Genomic DNA, 19,857 nt, shown 5'->3' on the forward strand with positions numbered 1-19,857 from the left:
ATCAGGACAAATTGGACAGCGCAAACACAAGTCCATACTAGAGAATATTTACTGTATACTTATCTCTTGAAATCTATTGACTTTTTTATGTTTTTAATAAATGCATTTTTTTATATCTTGAATTTGTAAAAAAAAAAAAAAAGTACTTTTATTTTTCACTCATGAAGGGTTCAGTGAATGTGCACATTAACTGGTTGGGTTGGGTACCTCTAAAAAGATTAAGAACAACTGAATTACAGTAAATATTTGTTTGAAAGACACGGCACGTCCATAAGTGTCAAACTAATAAAAAAAAAACAGTAGAACACATGTCAAACTCAAGGCCCGGGGGCCAGATCTGGCCCGCCACATCATTGTATGTGGCCCGCGAAAGCAAATCAAATATGTTGGCTTCCATGATGTTTGCTAAAGGCAGGCATCATTTCAGGGACAGCGGGTCACTACAGTGGACCGCTGATCATGTTATCAGGTTACAAGGTGCATGAAATGATTGATATAAATGCGCGTGAAACAAGTGGGGTTTTATTTTCTTTATCTTTTTGTGATGTGTCAAAGTGACGATTAGAAAGTTTTCGACGATTCTCCTTTCTGCGCCAAGTTGCTTCGAGTAAATGAGAGCCACGGAATTCTTCGCAGGCAGCAATCGTGGGTCATGCCGCAACGCTAGCCAGTGAGACGAGTAGGTGATTGAAGCTTTTATTGGAATAGCACAATGTTAGTCAATGATGATGTCATCCTCACGTGTCACCGTCGACGCGGCTGCTACAATTGAAAGATTCATTACGAGTAGACCAGGCAACGAATTGATTGTTGAGAAGAAAAAAAAGATTGGAGGAGGTTGGGATTGAGGGAATAAAAGGTTGTTCGTTACATTCCCAGTTTTTATACATGACCGACAAAAGTGATATTGAAAATTGCCTCGAGATGAGTGCTCCTGAAAAAAAAACCTCTATCGGTCAATCAAACATTCATGATTCAAATGTACAAGGAGAGGAAAGCAGATCTCTTGAAATATCAATCGTAAGTGCTGTTGCCCCTGACGAAAGCTTCTTTTTTTTCCTTTTCTTTTTTTTTTTAATAAATTTTAATCTGAAAAAATGTAAACGTTTTATTTTATTATTATTATTCTATTTATTTATTTTTGGCAGATTGGTTCAAAAGTTCCACGTGAGCATTACGTTGTGCTGATAAATACACGGGCGCGTCCAAATGTAATGCGTGTATGGCTGATGGTAGAAGTCATTTTCTAATGTACATTCTGGATTTGTGGACGATGACGCATGGATGGCCTGATCATGCAGGAAGTCTGATTCTAGCTTGAGATGCATGCATTGAGCCTCACCTGGATTCTTGTACAATATAAATGTGTGGGGGGGGGGTTAAAAAAGTTTTGGGACACGCTGGGAAAAGGGAAACTCCTAAAACGACTGTAAAAAAAAAAAACAATTATAAAATCGGGGGGGGGGGGCTGAATATTTTTTTCAGAGGGCTGATTTTTGAAAAAGGAGCATAATCGAACCCATTTTTTTCCCCCCTGACCAAATGTCCCAATACTTTTCTCACTTTGAAAGAAGAATACATAATATAATAATGCATTCCTGTAAAATATAAATGTGTGGGAAAAAAGTATTGGGACACTTTGGGGAAAGGGAAACTCCAAGAAAAATAACTGTTAAAAAAAAATGGGGAGCGTAACGGAATATTTTTTTTTCGAGGGGGCTGATTTTTGAAAAAGGAGCATAATTGAACCGATTTTTTTTTCCCTGACCAACGTGTCCCAATACTTTTGCCCACTTTGTAAGAAGAATACATAATATAATAATGCATTCCTGTAAAATATAAAAGTGTGGGGAAAAAAAGTATTGGGACACTTTGGGGAAAAGGGGAACTCCAAGAAAAACAACTGTTAAAAAAAAAATGGTGAGCGTAACGGAATATTTTTTTTTTCGAGGGGGCTGATTTTTGAAAAAGGAGCATAATTGAACCCATTTTTTTTTCCATGACCAACGTGTCCCAATACTTTTGCCCACTTTGTAAGAAGAATACATAATATAATAATGCATTCCTGTAAAATATAAAAGTGTGGGGGAAAAAAGTATTGGGACACTTTGGGGAAAAGGGGAACTCCAAGAAAAACAACTGTTAAAAAAAAAATGGGGAGCGTAACGGAATATTTTTTTTTCGAGGGGCGGCTGATTTTTGAAAAAGCAGCACGATCGACCAACGTGTCCCGATACCTTTGCCCACTTTGAAAGGAGAACACCTCGTCTAATAATGCACGCCTTTCTCAAGATAGCATCAGCGGTCATCTCGGCATACGTGTACCCGTCCGTCCTCGTCGCGCTCAGTTGCTCAGGTCGATGACCAGATGCTCGAAAATTTGCGTTTTGCCTTTGAAACTGGAGGCCAGCAGGAACTGGCGGTTGTCGATGGAGATGGGCGAGAAGGCCCTCGGCGCTTGGATGTTGAGCTCCTGGAAGTGGACGAACTGGCCTTTCTTGGCATCCCAGCGGTACACCTGAGTGAAGGAGTAGTCGCTGCCCAAGATGGCGTACTGCCAGCTGCCCACCGCGAAGGGCTGGAACGCCATGGCGCCGCGCGACGGCACCATCTGCAGTTCCCGAAAGAGGGCGCCGTCCCAGCGCATCACCTTGGAGTCGCCGATGAAGCGCGTCAGGCAGAGGTAGAGGTCCGCCTTGACCCGGAAATGCTTGACGGCGTAGACGTCCTCCATCTCGGGGATGTCGGTGCGCCGCTCGAAGAGCTTGGTGCCTTTGTTCCACTGGTAGATGACGGGCCTCTGGGAACTGCTCGACAGGATGAGGTGAGGCTTGGTCGAGATCTCCACGTACTCCACGTCGGTGTCGCGGTACCACGGGTGGAGCGACTGGTGCGAGTAAAAGCCGTTGCCGTTCCACTTGTAAATGGTGGTGGAACCGGCCTTGGAGCTGTCGGCGACGGCGAAGAAGGACTCGCCGTCGATGCGGAAGGTCTCCACGTCGTTGGGCTTGCGGATCTTGAGGATGTCGATGCCTTGGAGTTTGATGAACTTGTTGGCCGAGGTGTCGCGCTTGTAGATGTGCGAGCCGCCGAACAGCTGGGCCACGATGATGAAGAGCTGCTTGTCGATCACCAGGGGTTTGCAGATCACCGTCGAAGTGCCTGCGGAGGGGAGACGGGGAGGAGTTTCATTTGTCGACTTCACCCGCTGGGAACGGCGCAGTTTGAATCGAGCGCCCTCGACCTCGGATCTGTCGAACTCCGCGAGAGAGAACGAGTCATTTGATAAATCTCGAGCTGCCTCCAGCTGGGACAAATCCTTCTCATTGAACCTCCACGAAATCCAGAACCAAATGTTCCTTGCTGCACATTCGGAATTGATTTGCCCCTCATTGATCACGATCCATGTCGATGACATAAGTGGACTGAGTAAACGGGGCTGACGTCATCTTGGCGCAACTTTATCCGATGACGTTACTTCCCGTTGGAATCTGCGATTTACCAGAGCAGACGGAAACTTGGAATATTTCCTTCGCGTCGTTCATCGACAGGAGGAGGACGGACAGCCCTTGCAAACAACCGGCGAGCATTTCTTTTGGTACTCACTGTCAATATCATCGAAATCCCTGAAGACCATCTCCACGTGATCCCACTCCATGAAGCTGCACTTGCCAATGAAGGGCTGAGCAAAGACGACATACTGGTCTTCGCCGAAGGTAAAGGTCTCCACAGATATCGACTCAAACTTGAGGGACTGGTACGAAGCAAACTCTGTGAGAGAGAGAGAGAAAAACAAACTGAGGAACGTTCTATCAAACTACCTGACACCAAGAACCCTCACGACTCCCGAACAGACGTTTCAAAATGGCCGCCCGACAGCACCTGTGGTGATGCAGTCGAAGGACTGCGGCAGCAGGTCGTTGATCCTCTTGTCCTGCGAATCCGACGGCTCTTTGCAGGAGATCTGATCCACCGTGGCGTTGGTGCTGTAGATCCACTCCACCAACCACTTGAGCTTGCAGTCGCACATGAACCGGTTCCCTCGCAGGTCTCTAGAAAACAGGTGGTTAAGGTTCAGAAGTCGACATTTTGTTCTCGCCATAGCGCTCGTCATACCTTTTCACATTTAAAGTTAAGACCAATGAATGTTTGTAGGATCAAACCTTCTACCGATAATTCAGGTTTGGACCATGAATGTTCTGTTGTATCTCTGACTTTAAAGGCTGGTGAGTGACGTGGGTGTCAGCGAGACAGTGTGTCGTTAGCTCAGGTTAGCCAGGCAATAAAATGACGTCTGTGTGGGAAAATGATCCCTGCGACGGTTCCAGACAGTTCTAGGAAATGTATTTTCGTATCCCGAAGAAAAAAAATTAAAAAGCGTCCTAAAATAAATCTCGTGCAGCCTTCTACTGTACTCTCATTAAAACCGAGAGCTACTGGAGAGGAGGCTGTTCAGAGTCTCATTAATTCCAAAATTCTCGCCCTCGTGCAATTTTAATAGTGTGAAATGTGCCAACAGCCCCCCACGCACTTTTTTTTTTTCGGCAAGAGAGTCATAATGATGGTGTCAACTAAATATAGAGGCCCCTGTACAAGAAACTCATTGTTCATGTTTGCGTAGTTTGGCCCATTATGTAACGAATTATGCAATTCTTCAGACTTGCAAGTGTTAAAAAAGAAAAAAAAGTGCTACTTACACTTTTGTCAAGGCTTCCAGGCCCTTGAACAGATCCTTGGGAATAGTCTCAAGATTGTTGTTAGACAGACTCCTGTCGGGACAAAAAAGAAAAACCCCAAAAGTCACCAAGTCCAAGAGCGCCAATGCTTCTCTTCTCCTTGTTTTATGCTAACAATAAACACACGATATTGTGCAATAGGAGGAACAGCACCTCAGTGCAGATGTTTTTTTGTTTTTTTTTTAGCCTTTCGTTCCTTGCCTGAGGGTACACACACTTTGCGCAGGAACAATGCAGCTATCTTGGAAAGGAAATACAGTGTTGCTTACAATAATTAGTGGTGCGAGTTTATTACTGGCCAACAATTTCAAGTCATGTCAGCACAACAAATGGCAACGATATCGCTAAGTGCCCACATTGAGTGGAACGCTTAAAAACGTTCGCTACGAAATGCAAGATCATCTCGTTGACAACGTGCGTTAAGACCCGACGCTGAAATTCATTCCAGGAAATGGCTTACACGATTCAATGCTGCTGTTTTGGTTACAACAAGCCATGAGAACTTGTTTCTAAAATATACATATATATATATATATATATATATATATATATGACGTCGGCTTCACAGTGCAGAGGTACCGGGTTCGATTCCAGCTCCAGCCTCCCTGTGTGGAGTTTGCATGTTCTCCCCGGGCCTGCGTGGGTTTTCTCCGGGTGCTGCGGTTTCCTCCCACATTCCAAAAATATGCATGGCAGGCTGATCGAACACTCTAAATTGTCCCTAGGTGTGAGTGTGAGCGTGGATGGTTGTTCGTCTTTGTGTGCCCTGCGATTGGCTGGCAACCGATTCAGGGTGTCCCCTGCCTACTGCCCGGAGACAGCTGGGATAGGCTCCAGCACAGCCCGCGACCCTAGTGAGGATCAAGCGGTTAGGAAGATGAATGAATGAATATGATTATATATATATATAATATATATATATATATATATATGAATATACGGTGAATAAAATGCACATCAGCTCGTTCTTAGCCGTGTAGAAGTAATAATGGAGTAATAGACATTGTCAGGGCACCGGTCTATTTCTGGCGCGCTGTTCATCCGTCATAGTGTACGTGACTGGGCGGAAACTATTAATTCTTCCCGTAACTGCCCTGGGTTGTAATTCGTATATAGAACGTGTGCTAAATATATTTCGGAGGACGTCATACTCACAGATGCACCAAGGTTTTCAGTCCTCGGAATGCATACGGTGATATGGAATTGATCTGGTTGTTTTCGATGAACCTTTTGCGGGGGTGAGAGAAATAGATGTCACTCGGTGAGATCAAGAGTAATGACAACATGCTAAATGCTAAGACACATCAGAACTTGGATTTGTGTGCTGTCCACTGACAGATATTCCAGATGAGGAAGACCGAGGAAAGCGTCCTCGTCTATCGACTCCAGGTTATTGGTGGTGAAGAGGCTGCACAGACATGGTTAAAAAAAAAAAATCAGCATTTGGCCCTTTTTAAAATGATAAATGTTACAATAGAAAGAAAATATGAGCTCAAGATAACCACCCCCCCCCCCCAAAAAAAATCAAACATGAACACAACCGATAACTTGTAAAACTCCATTGAATTTTTAAAAATATTTTCATATATTTTATATAAAATAGAATGAAAATGTGGTTGCGTAATTGTGCACACCCTCTCGGAACCAGGGACGAGGCTTAGTTCGGAAATTAGAACTCATTCACACCCAACCCTCGGTGGACATTTGATATCTCATACCGTCAACGGCGGTAGCCAATCACGTTCAAATTCATGTTAAATTGGAGTTAGCATAAACCTGCCTCAATTCAAGTCGCTCCGGTTAACCCCAAATAAATTTCAGCTGTTCTAGTAGTAGTCATTTAGTTCGACAGCTGTAACAATTATGATACGTGTTTAGACTAGTCGTAGCACATACAATGTATTGTTAAAAAAGTACAAAAATGGAATGCCTTGCTAGCTTAATGCTAACAAATAAAAACATGCCGGTGATGGGCTAATAATTAGCATCGATTTTTGTGGTGAGATAAGCCTTTAAGCGATGGATTTTTAAACGCACAACGGAAAAAGACGTACGCGATATGGCAACTACTGCTCTGAAAAAACGATTCATTTTGTATTTTGGCCAAGGCGGGCAAACTCGAAGGAGCACCGCAATGAACATTATTTCGCAATTATGTTACAACTCGCTACACTCCATTTTCCTTATTAGAAGGATACCTTTCCAAATGTATTTTTGAGAGGTGTGGGGGGGTGTTGGACTATGGTAATTTACATTCATTTCAATGAGGAAAGTATATATTTTTGCCAGTTAAAAACCTGGTCAAGGATCAATTTTTTTCGGGTTGTCTCAGGGCACTGCTGTCAAGACTTGTCAGCGATATCGCAACATGGCGAAATAAGAAAGCATTGCCGTATAGGGAGGGGAGAATTGCAAGAGTTTTGCTTACAGGAGGTGCAGGGCGGGCATGTGGATGAAACTCTCCGTGGGGATCTCCGTAAATTCCGATTTGACGAAAGACCTGAGCGAGGAAACGAAAGCAAAACACCGCAATGAAGCAAGAGGAGGAAGAAGGAGGCTTCGGCTGCCTTACAGTGAGATCACATCGGGCGGGAAGGCTCTGGGGATGAGGCCGGCGCTTTCGCACAGCGCGTTGTCTTTGGTGCATGTGCAGGACGCGGGGCACCGCGGCTGCCTGGCCCGCCTGCAGTCGGCCGGCGGCGGCCCCGCGCACGCCAGCACGAGCGCGAGCACGACGAGCCACGGGGATGATCGGCGCGGTGTGGGAGCCATCCTCCTGCCGGGGTGTCCTCCGCGCATCGACCGCTCTCTTCCTCCTCCTCCTCCTCCGCAGCCGCTTGTTGTATCCGCGAGACGAGCCTCTCCTCCGTGTTGAAGATCGAGCAACACTCCCTCCCCCGCCGAAAAAAAAAAAGTCAAATAATGTCGCGCAATGTACACAGGCGCAGGTGGGGGAACCCAGCGGGAGCAGACGGAGCTCGCATCTCCATCCGAGTAAAAACCACGCCTTATGGTTTTGGGGAGGGGGGGGGGGGGTGGTGGCAAGAGGAAGATGAGAAGGAGGTGTGAGTTCTGTGGTGAATCAGCTGGAGAAAATGCATGTCATATCCACTGGGTGGGTGGATCAATCCCGCCGATTCGTTTTGTTGATCGTGTTCGATATCAGCATCGATCCAATCATCTGGACTAACTCGCTGATGCCCGATAGCAATTTGAAAGTGCACCTCCTATTCCATGTTGAACATATTTTCTGCTTGAATTTTCCATGCATGGTTTCCATGACAACTAATGGACTCGATGTGACCGTCAGGTGTAAGCGGGGGTGTGTGGGGATGCCCCCCTCCCCCCCTCTCCACCCCATCCATAGTGACAGCTGGTGCGTCTCAGTGCAGCATATCCGCCCCCTTAGCACTCAAACAAAGAACAGGTTTTGATATCATCCACCAGGACGCTGCGAAATAAATGTTGGTGGTCAATATATTAGGTACACTTGTTGGAAAAATAGCCGTCGTTCATATTGATTTCTTTTCTGGGGGAGTTTTGCGCCAATGAAGGGTATTTAAAATGCAGACATACTTTGTACAAAATAAAATGAAAATAATTTCAAAAGTGTTATATTCATACGATAGAAATCACCAATCCGTCATCAGACGAGACTGATGACGGATTCCTGGAACGCCAATCGAAGTTAACGAGCATCAGTGCTCGAGAAAAAAGGATGGCTGGATACAAAACGAGCCCCGTAATTGACGCCCCCCCACCACCCCGATCTGCAGTTGAGTAAATAAACCCCCCGTGGGCCGTCTCCTATCCGAGGCAATGCACAAGCCGCTTTCCGAGCCTCCCTTACTGAGACTACAGCATTTCATATCCTGTGTTTGTTTATCATGATAATGTCAATTTAGCCAGGGTTAGTCGAGGGCTTCCTTTTTACGAGCACTTAGGGGGGGGGAATGCTTTAGTCCGGGGGACGAGACCAATAAATCTGTGAGCATGCATGTTAGAGGAGAGCGAGCCAGGGAGAGAGAGAGAGAGAGACTATTCCCAGATGGAGACGAAGCATCATGGACAATCGCCGTGTTTCATGAGCTCCACCAAGAACACTGGACATGATTGTGGTATGATGAGAAAGAGCGTCAAGACAGAGCAACGGAAACAAGACAATAGAAGACACTGTCCACGACCCGCCGATGTCCCACTGTTGTTCATATGGTGGAAGATGGCTAGCAACAGAAAAATATAGTCTCATGACAAACAAATAAATACATCATTGAAAAGGCGGCCCAGTGGTCCAGTGGTTAGCGCGTTGACCTTACAGTGCAGAGGTCGCGGTTTCGATCCCGGCTCCGGCCTTCCTGTGTGGAGTTTGCATGTTCTCCCTGGGCCTGTGTGGGTTTTCTCCGGGTACTCCGGTTTCCTCTCACATTCCAAAAACATGCATGGCAGGTTGATTGAACACTCCAAATTGTCCCTATGTCTGAGTGTGAGCGCGAATGGTTGTTCACCCTGCGATCGGCTGGCAACCGATTCAGGGTGTCCCCCACCGACTGCCCGAAGACGGCTGGGATAGGCTCCGGCACCCTCCCCGTTGACAACGTGCGTTAAGACCAGAGCTGACCAGAGCCCAGTGGTCCACAGGAGGCGCGCTGGCAAGTCACACAGCAATTTTGTTACTATGTTACTCGATACATTAGGATTTATTTCAGTAGCTCACTTCCAAATGTAAAACTCATTCACAGATTCATAAAACACACAATTAAAAAAAAAAACATTTTTGCTACCTGTCGTAATTCATACATTTAATTTCTCGTGTAACATTCAAATTTTTTCAGATGGTGAATATGAGGTTTTTCATCCGCTGTTAGCTAAAATAATCAAAATTATACAAACAGTAAATCATGTCAACCAAGTCAATATTCATTTAAATACTGAAATAAATTCTCTCGTTACCCTAAAGTTGCACAGAAACTTCAGAATTTAGCATACCTCACGAGAGCTGGGTTATTAAATTATTGTTTTTTTGTTTTTTTTTAAGTTTCGTACACGGTACTTACGGGATAACTTTAATTTCCTCTTTGTCTTCCAGCAAGTAGTCAATGATCTTGTAGAAGTTAATTTCCTGATTGCACGGAACGCAAAGACATTTAGAATTACATGTGTTGACCGGTGGCAATATTTCGATATTAAAACCCAGAAATAGTAGTTTAAAAAAAACACACACACAAAATATATAATGGTGGAACACTGTACAATTGTTGACGTTGTCGATTTTTGATGAATAAACTTACTCTGTCGTCCGGTGTCTTGGGACCTTTATAGGGCTCCTGTTCACCGAGTTTGATGGGCCATTCATCAAAGAATTCCTGGAGGCAAAAAAAAAAAAAAAAAAAAAAAGCAGCCTTATAATGGAAAATGTCAAATCTTGAATAAATTAACGCTTGTCAAGTCTTATCTCCCTCACTTTCTCTTTGGTCATGTCCAGGAGCCCCACCGAGTACCTCTCGCACTTGATGTACGTCCTGACCGTGTACAGGGCTTAGTGAAACTGCCTCTCGACGTCCGTCAGCTCCTCAAAAACTTTGTTGGCCGACCACAGCAGCACCGGGGGGGGGGTGTACATCTTTTATGTCTTTGCAACGCTTTGTTCACTGGTGGTGAACGCTTTAAGTTTGTATACCTGACTTCTCCTGGACTCCACATCCCACATGTTAGCAGTGTGGCCTTGGAGGGCGGCCACCGATGCGAAGTTGACATATTTATTGAAGAGCTGTTGAAAAAAAAAGTGACTTATTCATTAATTAATATTCATATTATATGAATGATAGTTTGTTTATATCGTATGTGACCTTCGATCGGCTGGTCAATGGTCCGCCCTAATGAGCACAAGTGCAAAAGAAAACAGATGGATGGATAGTTTGTCCTTTTTAAAAAAAAAAAAAAAGAATGGCAACGGCTCACAGAGAGAAAAAAAAATGTCTGAGCTCATCCGCTCTAAGTGGATTCCAAAACAGACGATGGCTTTAAAATACAACATATTGGTCAGCGATGGTAAGCACCCGCGGTGACCTTTTTGCTGTCCGCAAAACGAGATTAGTATGCTGGATTTACGTTTCTAAAAGCAATGCTAACACGTGAGTGGTTTCATGAGCTACACCTGTGCAGGCCGCCGGGAGAGTTAACATTAGGGAGAGGATTGGAGTCTTCTACGTCGTTGTTAGCTTAACACTTAATAAACAGAGCGGCAAGAATAACTACACTTTTTAAAACATTTCGTCATACTTCTGATTAAGGCGCAACGGTTACGACAGTGGACATCTTATCTTGTTCTCGGATTACAGGGTGCGTGAACGGGCTAAGTAGAACACACATGAAAATTCGGACCCGGATTTTAAATGCGGCTCACTGCCAACGACGATGAAAGTAGTCACATCGGCAGACGATCTGAAAGGGGAAGAAATATTTTCGCAGCGTAGGGCATAGCTAGCTAGCTAGCTAGCCAGCCGCTCGTCACAACTGCGTACGAGCGGCTAGCTAGCTAGCCAGCCGCTCGTCACAACTGCGTACGAGCTGTCAGCTAGCTAGCCAGCCGCTCGTCACAACTGCGTACGAGCTGTCAGCTAGCTAGCCAGCCGCTCGTCACAACTGCGTAGGAGCTAGTCCTGTCATTTTCTGCGATGATCTTCAAAGATGTACAGGGTTACCTTCAGACATGAGTACCTTGACTTGTGAGTTTTTCTTGACGTGAGCTGTCACTTGGCCCATTTTTTTGCCTTGAGATACGAGTAAATATTGACATCTGTGTCCAGACCCCACCAAAAAAAGGATCATTTCTGCAGCTGTCATTTTCATAACATGAGACCACGATATGGTTGCTCACAGTTATCAGACCGCCAGAATCTCATATCCGCCCACGTTTTATCTCAAAACCTGAAGGGTATGCCTTGAGACTTGCTAACACCCACCTCTGGCGAAAAGACACACTTTTGAATGCAGCTCTTGTTTTGTTTTGAATCTCATCCCATGCACGGCGCTTCAGTGTGGTACACTCACCTCCTGGTCACTCTTTGAGAAGGCGTCGGCGCCTTGCTTGTTGAGCGTCATGACGACGCCGATGGGATCCTTTCCGCTCCAGATTGGGGCACTCATCAGGCATTTGGTGGTGTATTTGGTCTGCTTGTCCACAAAGTCGCTGAAATGAGAGTCCTGGAAGTGCACGCATACACTTAACTCATTCAGTACCAGACAATTCTGGACCGAGTCTGAAATGACGTTTAAAAACGTCTTTGGGAGTGAATGAGTTTATAGGATGCGTCAACGCCGCATTGATCGCATTCCGCCGTAACGCTCACCTTCTTCACGTCGGCGATATTCTGCGGCTTCTTGGAGTGCGCCGTCCACCCGACGATCCCCATGTCCGTGGGGAAGACGATCAGATTCTTGTCGAACGGGGAGTTATGCGTGACGTCGAAGAGGACCGTGGACAGCTCGGGCGTCCCGTTGCGCGCCCGGTAGCCGTAGTAGCTGCAGCGGTCCGCCTGGACCAGCAACGCGATCCTCTGGAGAACTTTGTGCAGGGCCTTTTCCAGCGGGCCGACGTCTTGCAATTCCTTGACCAGCTTGAACACGAATTGCGCCTCCTGTACGATGGTGGCGTCACTGTACGAGAACGGGTCTCGGACCTGCACCTGGTTGTCGAAAGCTGCCGCGATGACATCGGCCTTGAGCTTTTTGTCGTAGTACTCCTTGGCAAACTGAGGGTTGTTGTCCAGGAACTTCTCGACGGTGTCTTTGTCTCCCATTCTTTCACACCCCACAAGTCAGAATCCAAAGATTCTCCGGGATGTGCGGTGAACGTGATGGTACAACTCCCCCTTACTAAGGCGTCATCCGGTTTCCGCTTTCTTACCCCCAGGGGGAGTAGAAAGCAACCGGTGGCTTAGAGGTTAAAGGGGATCCCAGTGGGCGCTTATGACCGTGACGCAAGCGTCACAAAGCCCATGAGCTTTCTTAACGTGCAAAGCCAAACACTTGACATTTGACCCATCGCGGATAATGATAGCTTAGTTATGGCATCGGCAGAATTGTCGTCTGGATATCCTTAAACGTCAGGTGGCTGGTTGTGCATTTGGTGCCCGGAGCTTAAGTTGGGACTTCATCCACTTCTGAATGGCGTCACGATCACGTCGCAGTTGTAGAAAACGTGCAACAACAAAAAAAAAAAATGCAATCTGACAGCACATAACTGTTTCCTGCTGTGGATTACTCGGAGAAGTTTTATTGATCGAACAACGCGAAAATCCAAATGAAAATGAAATGCGTCAAATTCATCAAAGATTCTGATGATTAATGTACCGCAGATGTTTTTCGCTTGTCGACGGGTCTTGCTCTGCCCAACCAGAAGACAGAAAAAAAGTCATCGGTGACCAGCTCGCCGAAATTGTGAAATTGAAATCTGGTTGGTTGAAGAAACCAATACTAAAATAGTTGCGGTTTCTGGCACGCACGATATGTAGGCCGGCATTGCTGGAGGGGGCGGCAACTGCATTTTTCTTTAGTTTCTGCAAATTTTTTTCAATTCTTCATGTACTGTAATTTGTTATTATTGCATGTTGACATTACAGATAGTCATGGATGAATATATTAAGAATTTGCTTGATTCAACGTTTGGTAGCGTAGATGGCGTCACATGGAGCAGGAGCACAAACCAAAAATCCTGACGGAATTTTATTGAAATAATAAAACAATGGTGTTTTTCTGAGTAGTTTTAACCCGTGTAAAGGAAGCGTCAGAGTTCAAGGTAGAGTTGATGGGACCAGTGAGGATTTCTCTCAGGTGCTGTGAGTTTGATGTCCAGTGTCATTAGATCATTCCAAGTGATGGGCTGACATTGTCGTTCAATGTGTTGAACAAATTCTTTTGCGCAAAGGTTTGATTGTGCAAGTTTTTCCCCGTACCTGGGTGGGTTTTATCCTCCCACACCACCAAAAACATGCACGGCAGGTTGATTGGGGACTCTAAATTGTCCCTAGGTGTGATTGTGAGTGCGAATGGTTGTTTGTCTTTGGGCACCCTGGGATTGGCTGGCGACCAGGGACCAAGCGACTCAGATCACGGACGGACAATTTTTATAGTAGATCATTTGAGCAAGTCATCTTTTCTGATCCGTGTGAGGAATAGCAGGGGAACCACGACCAACAGAGGCCTATTAAAGTGTCACAAATTTCCATTTTTATTTCATTTCATTTTTTTTTTTAAATGACAATCAAAGCACAAGAACAGAACATGAAAAAGATTTCAGGTGCATATTTAAAACCGGAACAACTCAAGCGAGTGAACAACTCACAACGTTGAAGATCTTGGAGACCTCGGGATGTTTGAGGCTCAGCTCAATTCATGCAGACTTCCAGGTGGTCCATCATCTGCCGGTACTGACTGACAGGACACTGGATCCGACAGACGGGGCAGTGCAGGGTGCTCGCGTCAAAGATGCTTTCACTGGAGGGCCGACAGGATCTCATTTCTTCGTAGACGGGTTCTTCATCCTCCTCCTCCTCCACCTCGTAGTCTTCCTTCTGCTGCATTCTCTGTCAAAGGAGATCAGAAATGGTGAATAGAACCAAACATCACGAATACTCACCTTTCAGTGAATGATCAATGACGATCCAATGAAGTTGATACATTTTCATCGGCGCGCAGAACAAATAGCGAGTCTACAAGTTGTGGTTGACGGTTACGGTGTACCTGCCGCTCCAATTTGGCGGAACGCTGCTTCTCCACGCCCAGTCTCCCGCGGAGCACTTTTATCTCGTTCATCAACAGTTCTTTGTCCTTGGAACAACGCCGAAGCTGCTGCTTGAGATCACTGGCCTCCATCTCTTTTTCCTCAACCCTGCATATTTCGTCGGTGACACAGGTGTGCATCTCAATGAATCTGAATTTATCGGAGAACTCGATTCAATTCCGTCGTTCGACTTGGAAAGTGAATCTCGTGTATTATGAAGACCTACTGGAGTACTGTGTAATATTTCATTTTTCATGCTGTTCAAAAATGTAGCTTTGAGAAAAGGAGAGAAGGATGGTGGAAAGGATGCACTTGAGGTCAGGAAGGGAAAAATGACCCCCAAAAAACTCCATATTGAATCAAAATTTTAATAACATGAATGAACTGAAAACATAAACAACTTTTAAACCATACCTTATTCTAAATTATTCAAAAGCACCTGTACATGAAAACATCCTGGACACATAGTTTCGTAGTGTGTTTCTTGCAGCGCACCTATTTTTAGTTTCTGCCAGGTCCTGGAGGGTGACGTCGAGCCGCTGCTTGACTATCAGCAGGTTGTCTCGACCAATCACCAGCAGGCTTTCAAAATGCTCCTTCATCTCCCTCATTCTCTCGTCTGCTGCGAGCAGGGACACAAACAAAAACATCTTAACAGATCTCGCCGTTGTTGCCCCTTTGGTGACACGCCGCTTTGTGTCTTACCCTCTGAATGCTCCTTATTGTGCTGTGTCAACTGGGCCCGGACGGCCTGGTCCAGCTGGTTGTCCAGCCACAGCATTCTGTCCACGACTGTCCTCACGTAGGCCTCTCGCTGTTGGTTGTAAGCCAGCCACTGCTGGTTCTTGGCCAAGGCCTTGGTTTGAGAAACACATAATGGAAACGCAGTGAGGCAGACGTGTCAATAACAAGTTCCCCAAACGAACAAAGAATCAGCCGATGAATGTGCATATGTGCACTTGAGTACAGTGCTGCCATGGCATGTAAATCTACTTAAATATTTTCCGGTGTCCACACACAAAAAAAAAAGCCTTTGTGTAATGTGTCCTTTAATAAGGAGAACAGCATTTTACAATACTGTACTTCATAAAAACATACAGTTATAATTTAATGAAGAAGAATTATTCTGTGATTTAATGTGCAAATTCATTTCATTGTGCTGCTCCTTCTGCTGTGCCCACCTTGGCCACAGGGGGCAGTGCCACAAACACCCCAAGAAGAGTCACTACTACTCTCAGTGATTCAGTAAGGCAAAATAGTATTGATTGTTTATTTGCGGAGGATAAAGAATATATGACTGCGAGTGTTGTTATATTCTCTGTACAAGTGTTGCTTCGCCGTTTGCATTCAAATATCGGATACGACTGTAACCATCAATACTAATGGTTAGCTATTTTGGTTAACATTGTGTTCGCATCAACAGACGAAATTAATCCCTTTGCTGCCACCACATATCTCAAATTTGAGCTCGCAAGTCAAAGCAAAAATAATCATCCAAACGACGACTTGTGTCTTAAAATAACAACAACAATAAACTCCAAATCAGGTCACTCGATTGTCAAGGCACCAGTGCAATCGATGAAATAAACGAAGTAAAACGGTAGAAGGTAGTGATAGCATTTTTCTCCTTCAACATATGTACAAAACATAATGCAACAATCAAACAAATTGTTCGCCGAACAGCAAAGTGGCCCGAGTAATTTTTAATTATTTGTGTATTTGCTAATTTTAAAAAAAATTGTGTAATTGCTCATTTTTTTTGTTTTTTAATAATTTAAGAGCAAAAGGTTACCTACATCTTTGAGAGTCTTTTGGAGCTCTGCAACATCACTGGAGTAATGTTCATTTGAAGTGTCGCCCTAATACAGTCATGAAAAAAAATACACAAGACATAGAAAATATTGTACATGATGTATGAAGGGACACATTTTGAAATGGTGGCTCACATGCCACAACTTATAAGGCAATGCAAGAATATCAGTTTTGAACCATTCATGAACCAACATTTCCTTCCTTTAACTCAAATGCAGTAGATTTTAACTGGAGATGTTTTTTTTTGTTTTGTTTTTTTTTACGTCTAACTGTAAAAAGTTTGACAACCACTGAATGAAAGGATAAAAATTAAGTAAAAGAAAAACAACAGTGAACAATTCAGTTTTTAGGGCAGATTGAAATAAACCGTCATCTTGAGGACCGTTTTTAACCATTCATGGTTTTCACCCCAATCTTTTTGCTGGCTCATGCTAGCATAGGAACGATTTAAAAACCGTGACTACCATCTACAGGCGCAAACCGGTAGAAGGCAGAAGGGACGTTGAAACTATTTTGTCAAAGAACATCACAAACAAATGCAGGTCACGCATCAACAACCATTCAAATTCACTACTACGGAGAATATATTACAGATTTGTCCTTTAACCTTAGCATACATATTTTTGGGGAATGTGGATTAACATCTATATAGACAAGTGGACGACTCATTTCGAGATTAATTGGGGCTGTGGTATCCATGAAAGCAGCCTCGCAGCTAAGCATCATTAGCAGATTATTACAACACATGAGTCAGCATTCTTGGCTGGATAGTTCACCAGTCTAAACGCAAGTATGAATCGATACGTTTACTCAGAGCCTCTTGAGTGTTTTGTTCGATGCAGGCCAAAGATCTGATCACATCATGTGCCTTTACTGTGCAAGCTGATTGATTCTAGTGCTAATCCAGTACAAGCGTTTACAACATGATGTCGATGACACTGATCACCTCTGCCAATCTTTTTTTTTTCCAGTGATGGTTAGGCTGTTTTTTTTGTCTTGCAGCTTCTGTAGTTGACTGCGACCCCGCCGACATGCTCCGCTTCAACAAACAACATTGCTGTGGAGCAATATTTTTGGTCGCTAAATTTAGCATTCCCGAATCTTGGCAAAGATCGACTTTAATTTCCGCTAAGAAAGTCAATCTTACTTGTACAACTCTACAAGAAAGAGATGCTTGAGAGAGTCGGAGGTGGTACGACATTAAGGTGCTTACAATTAGACACTGCACTTACGGTAATTTCCGCTGAAATGCACTACGGCATAGCGATGATTGTGGCATGGCACAAGCTCGCCCATATTTGACGATGGTTGCTGAGCAACCAAAATGGAAGTATCTCGGTGCTTTTTCCTGCTGTTTCAGACTTTTTCATGCTACCACATTTGTCACAGTTTCAATGAAAAGCCCTGGTGATACTCAAGGGAATGAGGAGGAGACAAGCAACGGATAAAAGAAAGGACATTTTGGCGATTGCTTCTGACTCCAATGGCTCAGCAGCAGGATCTGAGGGAGTTGAGGCATTTCCATGAGCTAAAGCACCATGACAACAATGTCGAGCTGTACTTCAGGCAGAGGAGGATGTAGTTTTAAATTTTTTTTTTAACCATGTCACTGTATCACATCTGTCTCGTATTCCAAAGTTCGGGACTCTTGGACACCGCATTGATGACTCCTCTCTTTTCTCCTCCGTGCTGTTTTCACTGTAGAACTAAGCCAAAACCTTTCGTTGTTTTTGCTCTGAATTCACTCCGCCACCATCCCTCCAATTGATGCGCCGGGTGTCATCTCGGATGAAATTTCAGGATGAATTTAAAATACACTTAAACCTTTAAAGATTAATTTAATTTGACTTTTAAAATATGGGACACACATGGCACGTCCAACGTTTTGGTTATTTTGTGCAAAACTAGTTATTCTCTAGAAGGAGATGAATTGTAGAATTCACAACGGTAAGCCCCTATTAAAAAAAAAAAAGAAACAACTTTTATAATTTGAAATTTGTTGGGGTGAATCGGCGATACCTGTGTCGTAGACATGACGGTCCACTCCTCCAGAAAGAAGCTACTCCTGCAAAATGGATTTCCCACAGATTTATTTGTTTGTTGCAGGACATGTCTGACTTGATTATTTGCACCAGAAGGAAAGTGAGAAAAGTAGTTTTAAGTACATCTTGCAAAAGAGAATTTCAACAATTTTTCATTGTGCAGTTGTTATAACTGGTGAATTCATTCTTCCACAAATAAATTACAAGAATATACCAAAGAATAACCCTCAAAATAAATAGAAGCTATTGCAGCACGACTGTAGGTTGAAGACTGGTAGTTAGCTTAAACGTCAACTTGTGTTCGTTCAAAAAATTAATAAAATACAAGTTGTTGTACTTGCATTGACGCTGTAATCCGACAAAAAATATAGTTACCTGTCACAAAATACAAGGGATTTAATGCTGTGTGTAGTTAGGGTCAATTTTATCGACTTCTACGGCCGAAGATGAGAGAAAATTTACTGCAAAAGTAATCTTTGGTCATAGTGCAGGACGAAGACAATGACGCCTTCGTGGTAACTCGGAATTTTTAAAAGTTTATTCATGATTCGGTTATCATTCACGAATTTGAAAGTAGACTTTATGAATTGAATGATAGTTTTACATAAAAATTAAGTATGAGTGTGGAATGTATAGAAAGGTAGACGTGTGTGTGCGTGTTCACTTTATATTGGGAACATTTTCCCGGTACTTGACGTACTGGAATCACCACTGGGAGGCGTGGAGGAATCATTGTGACAAATGGCGGAGCTAAAATCAGAATAATGTACAACACTCGTTGCGTACATTAACGACAAACGGGAGGCAGAGGAGTCCGTGGTTGGTTTTTATTATTATTTCGTCGTATTTTATGAAGAGGTAGCAAAAGTAGGTACTCATGCATACTAACGCTGTACTTAAATGGTGACACACAAAAAAGACGAATGATCACAGGAAAAAACATGTACCATACACCAAAATGGCAAATTCTCCAATAAACTGAAAAACAACAAAAATGAGCAAAGGATAACTTCATGGGAGATTGCGGTATTCCTCACCTTGCGAACTGATAAACAAAAAAGGTGAAATTAGTCCATGACAACTAAAAACATCACATTGTGAACCGCCAAACAAATAATTTCAGAATTAGCTTTTAATAACAACTGGAAAAATACACAATTGCAACTAACAACAAAAAAAAAAAGCTAAATTATCTCATGAACACCGGAAGAAAACATGGCACGTTATGAACAAACGGGGGGAAGTGAAATTAGCTCTAATTCAAAATTCTACATGTGCGACCAAGAATCGTTGAAAGTTAGATGCTGGTATGTTTTAGGCTGGCACAATGCATTTGGCAAATTGCTTTTCTTGGAGCTGATAAAGTAAATAATTTCTCTTAAATAATGCCTTGGATCTTGCTTTGAATCTGTTACATCATCATTAAAGAACAAAAACATGTTCCAGCTGTCAAAAGAGTAGGAAGGAGTTGTAAGTGCAGTGTCTG

At 43.8% G+C, this 19,857-nt stretch overlaps 3 protein-coding genes across 5 annotated transcripts; all 3 read right to left on the bottom strand.

Annotated features, from left to right (window-relative positions):
* Positions 1-682: 682 nt before the first annotated feature.
* LOC127610818 (leucine-rich glioma-inactivated protein 1-like) lies at positions 683-7,852 on the bottom strand. The gene is given in 10 exon segments (XM_052081262.1): positions 683-1,534; positions 2,005-3,162; positions 3,607-3,771; positions 3,883-4,052; positions 4,698-4,769; positions 5,892-5,963; positions 6,073-6,144; positions 7,165-7,236; positions 7,309-7,772; positions 7,775-7,852. Coding segments are annotated over 9 exon segments (1,968 nt in total). The 5' UTR covers positions 7,838-7,852; the 3' UTR covers positions 683-1,534; positions 2,005-2,344.
* A 946-nt stretch (positions 7,853-8,798) lies between these two features.
* On the bottom strand, positions 8,799-12,832 carry LOC127610788 (cone cGMP-specific 3',5'-cyclic phosphodiesterase subunit alpha'-like). Its single transcript, XM_052081230.1, is given in 8 exon segments — positions 8,799-8,839; positions 9,345-9,382; positions 9,791-9,855; positions 10,025-10,099; positions 10,198-10,356; positions 10,414-10,503; positions 11,787-11,939; positions 12,086-12,832. Coding segments are annotated over 8 exon segments (1,071 nt in total). The 5' UTR covers positions 12,536-12,832.
* A 1,109-nt stretch (positions 12,833-13,941) lies between these two features.
* Positions 13,942-18,977, bottom strand: LOC127610821 (centrosomal protein of 55 kDa-like). Of its 3 annotated transcripts, none has more exons than XM_052081265.1 (7): positions 18,747-18,974; positions 18,349-18,394; positions 16,314-16,376; positions 15,223-15,373; positions 15,013-15,139; positions 14,478-14,625; positions 13,942-14,320 (listed from the first exon to the last, which is right to left on the bottom strand). In XM_052081265.1, exons 2-7 carry the CDS (start codon positions 18,361-18,363, stop codon positions 14,123-14,125), a joined length of 702 nt encoding a protein of 233 aa, XP_051937225.1. In that variant the 5' UTR covers positions 18,364-18,394; positions 18,747-18,974; the 3' UTR covers positions 13,942-14,122. The 3 variants fall into 3 exon arrangements, with proteins under 3 accessions (XP_051937225.1, XP_051937226.1, XP_051937227.1); XM_052081266.1 differs by having other exon boundaries at positions 15,013-15,136; positions 18,747-18,965; XM_052081267.1 differs by lacking the exon at positions 16,314-16,376 and having other exon boundaries at positions 18,747-18,977.
* Between the last annotated feature and the right edge of the window lie 880 nt (positions 18,978-19,857).

Source organism: Hippocampus zosterae, chromosome 11 (assembly GCF_025434085.1).
Source record: "Hippocampus zosterae strain Florida chromosome 11, ASM2543408v3, whole genome shotgun sequence".
NCBI lineage: Eukaryota > Metazoa > Chordata > Actinopteri > Syngnathiformes > Syngnathidae > Hippocampus > Hippocampus zosterae.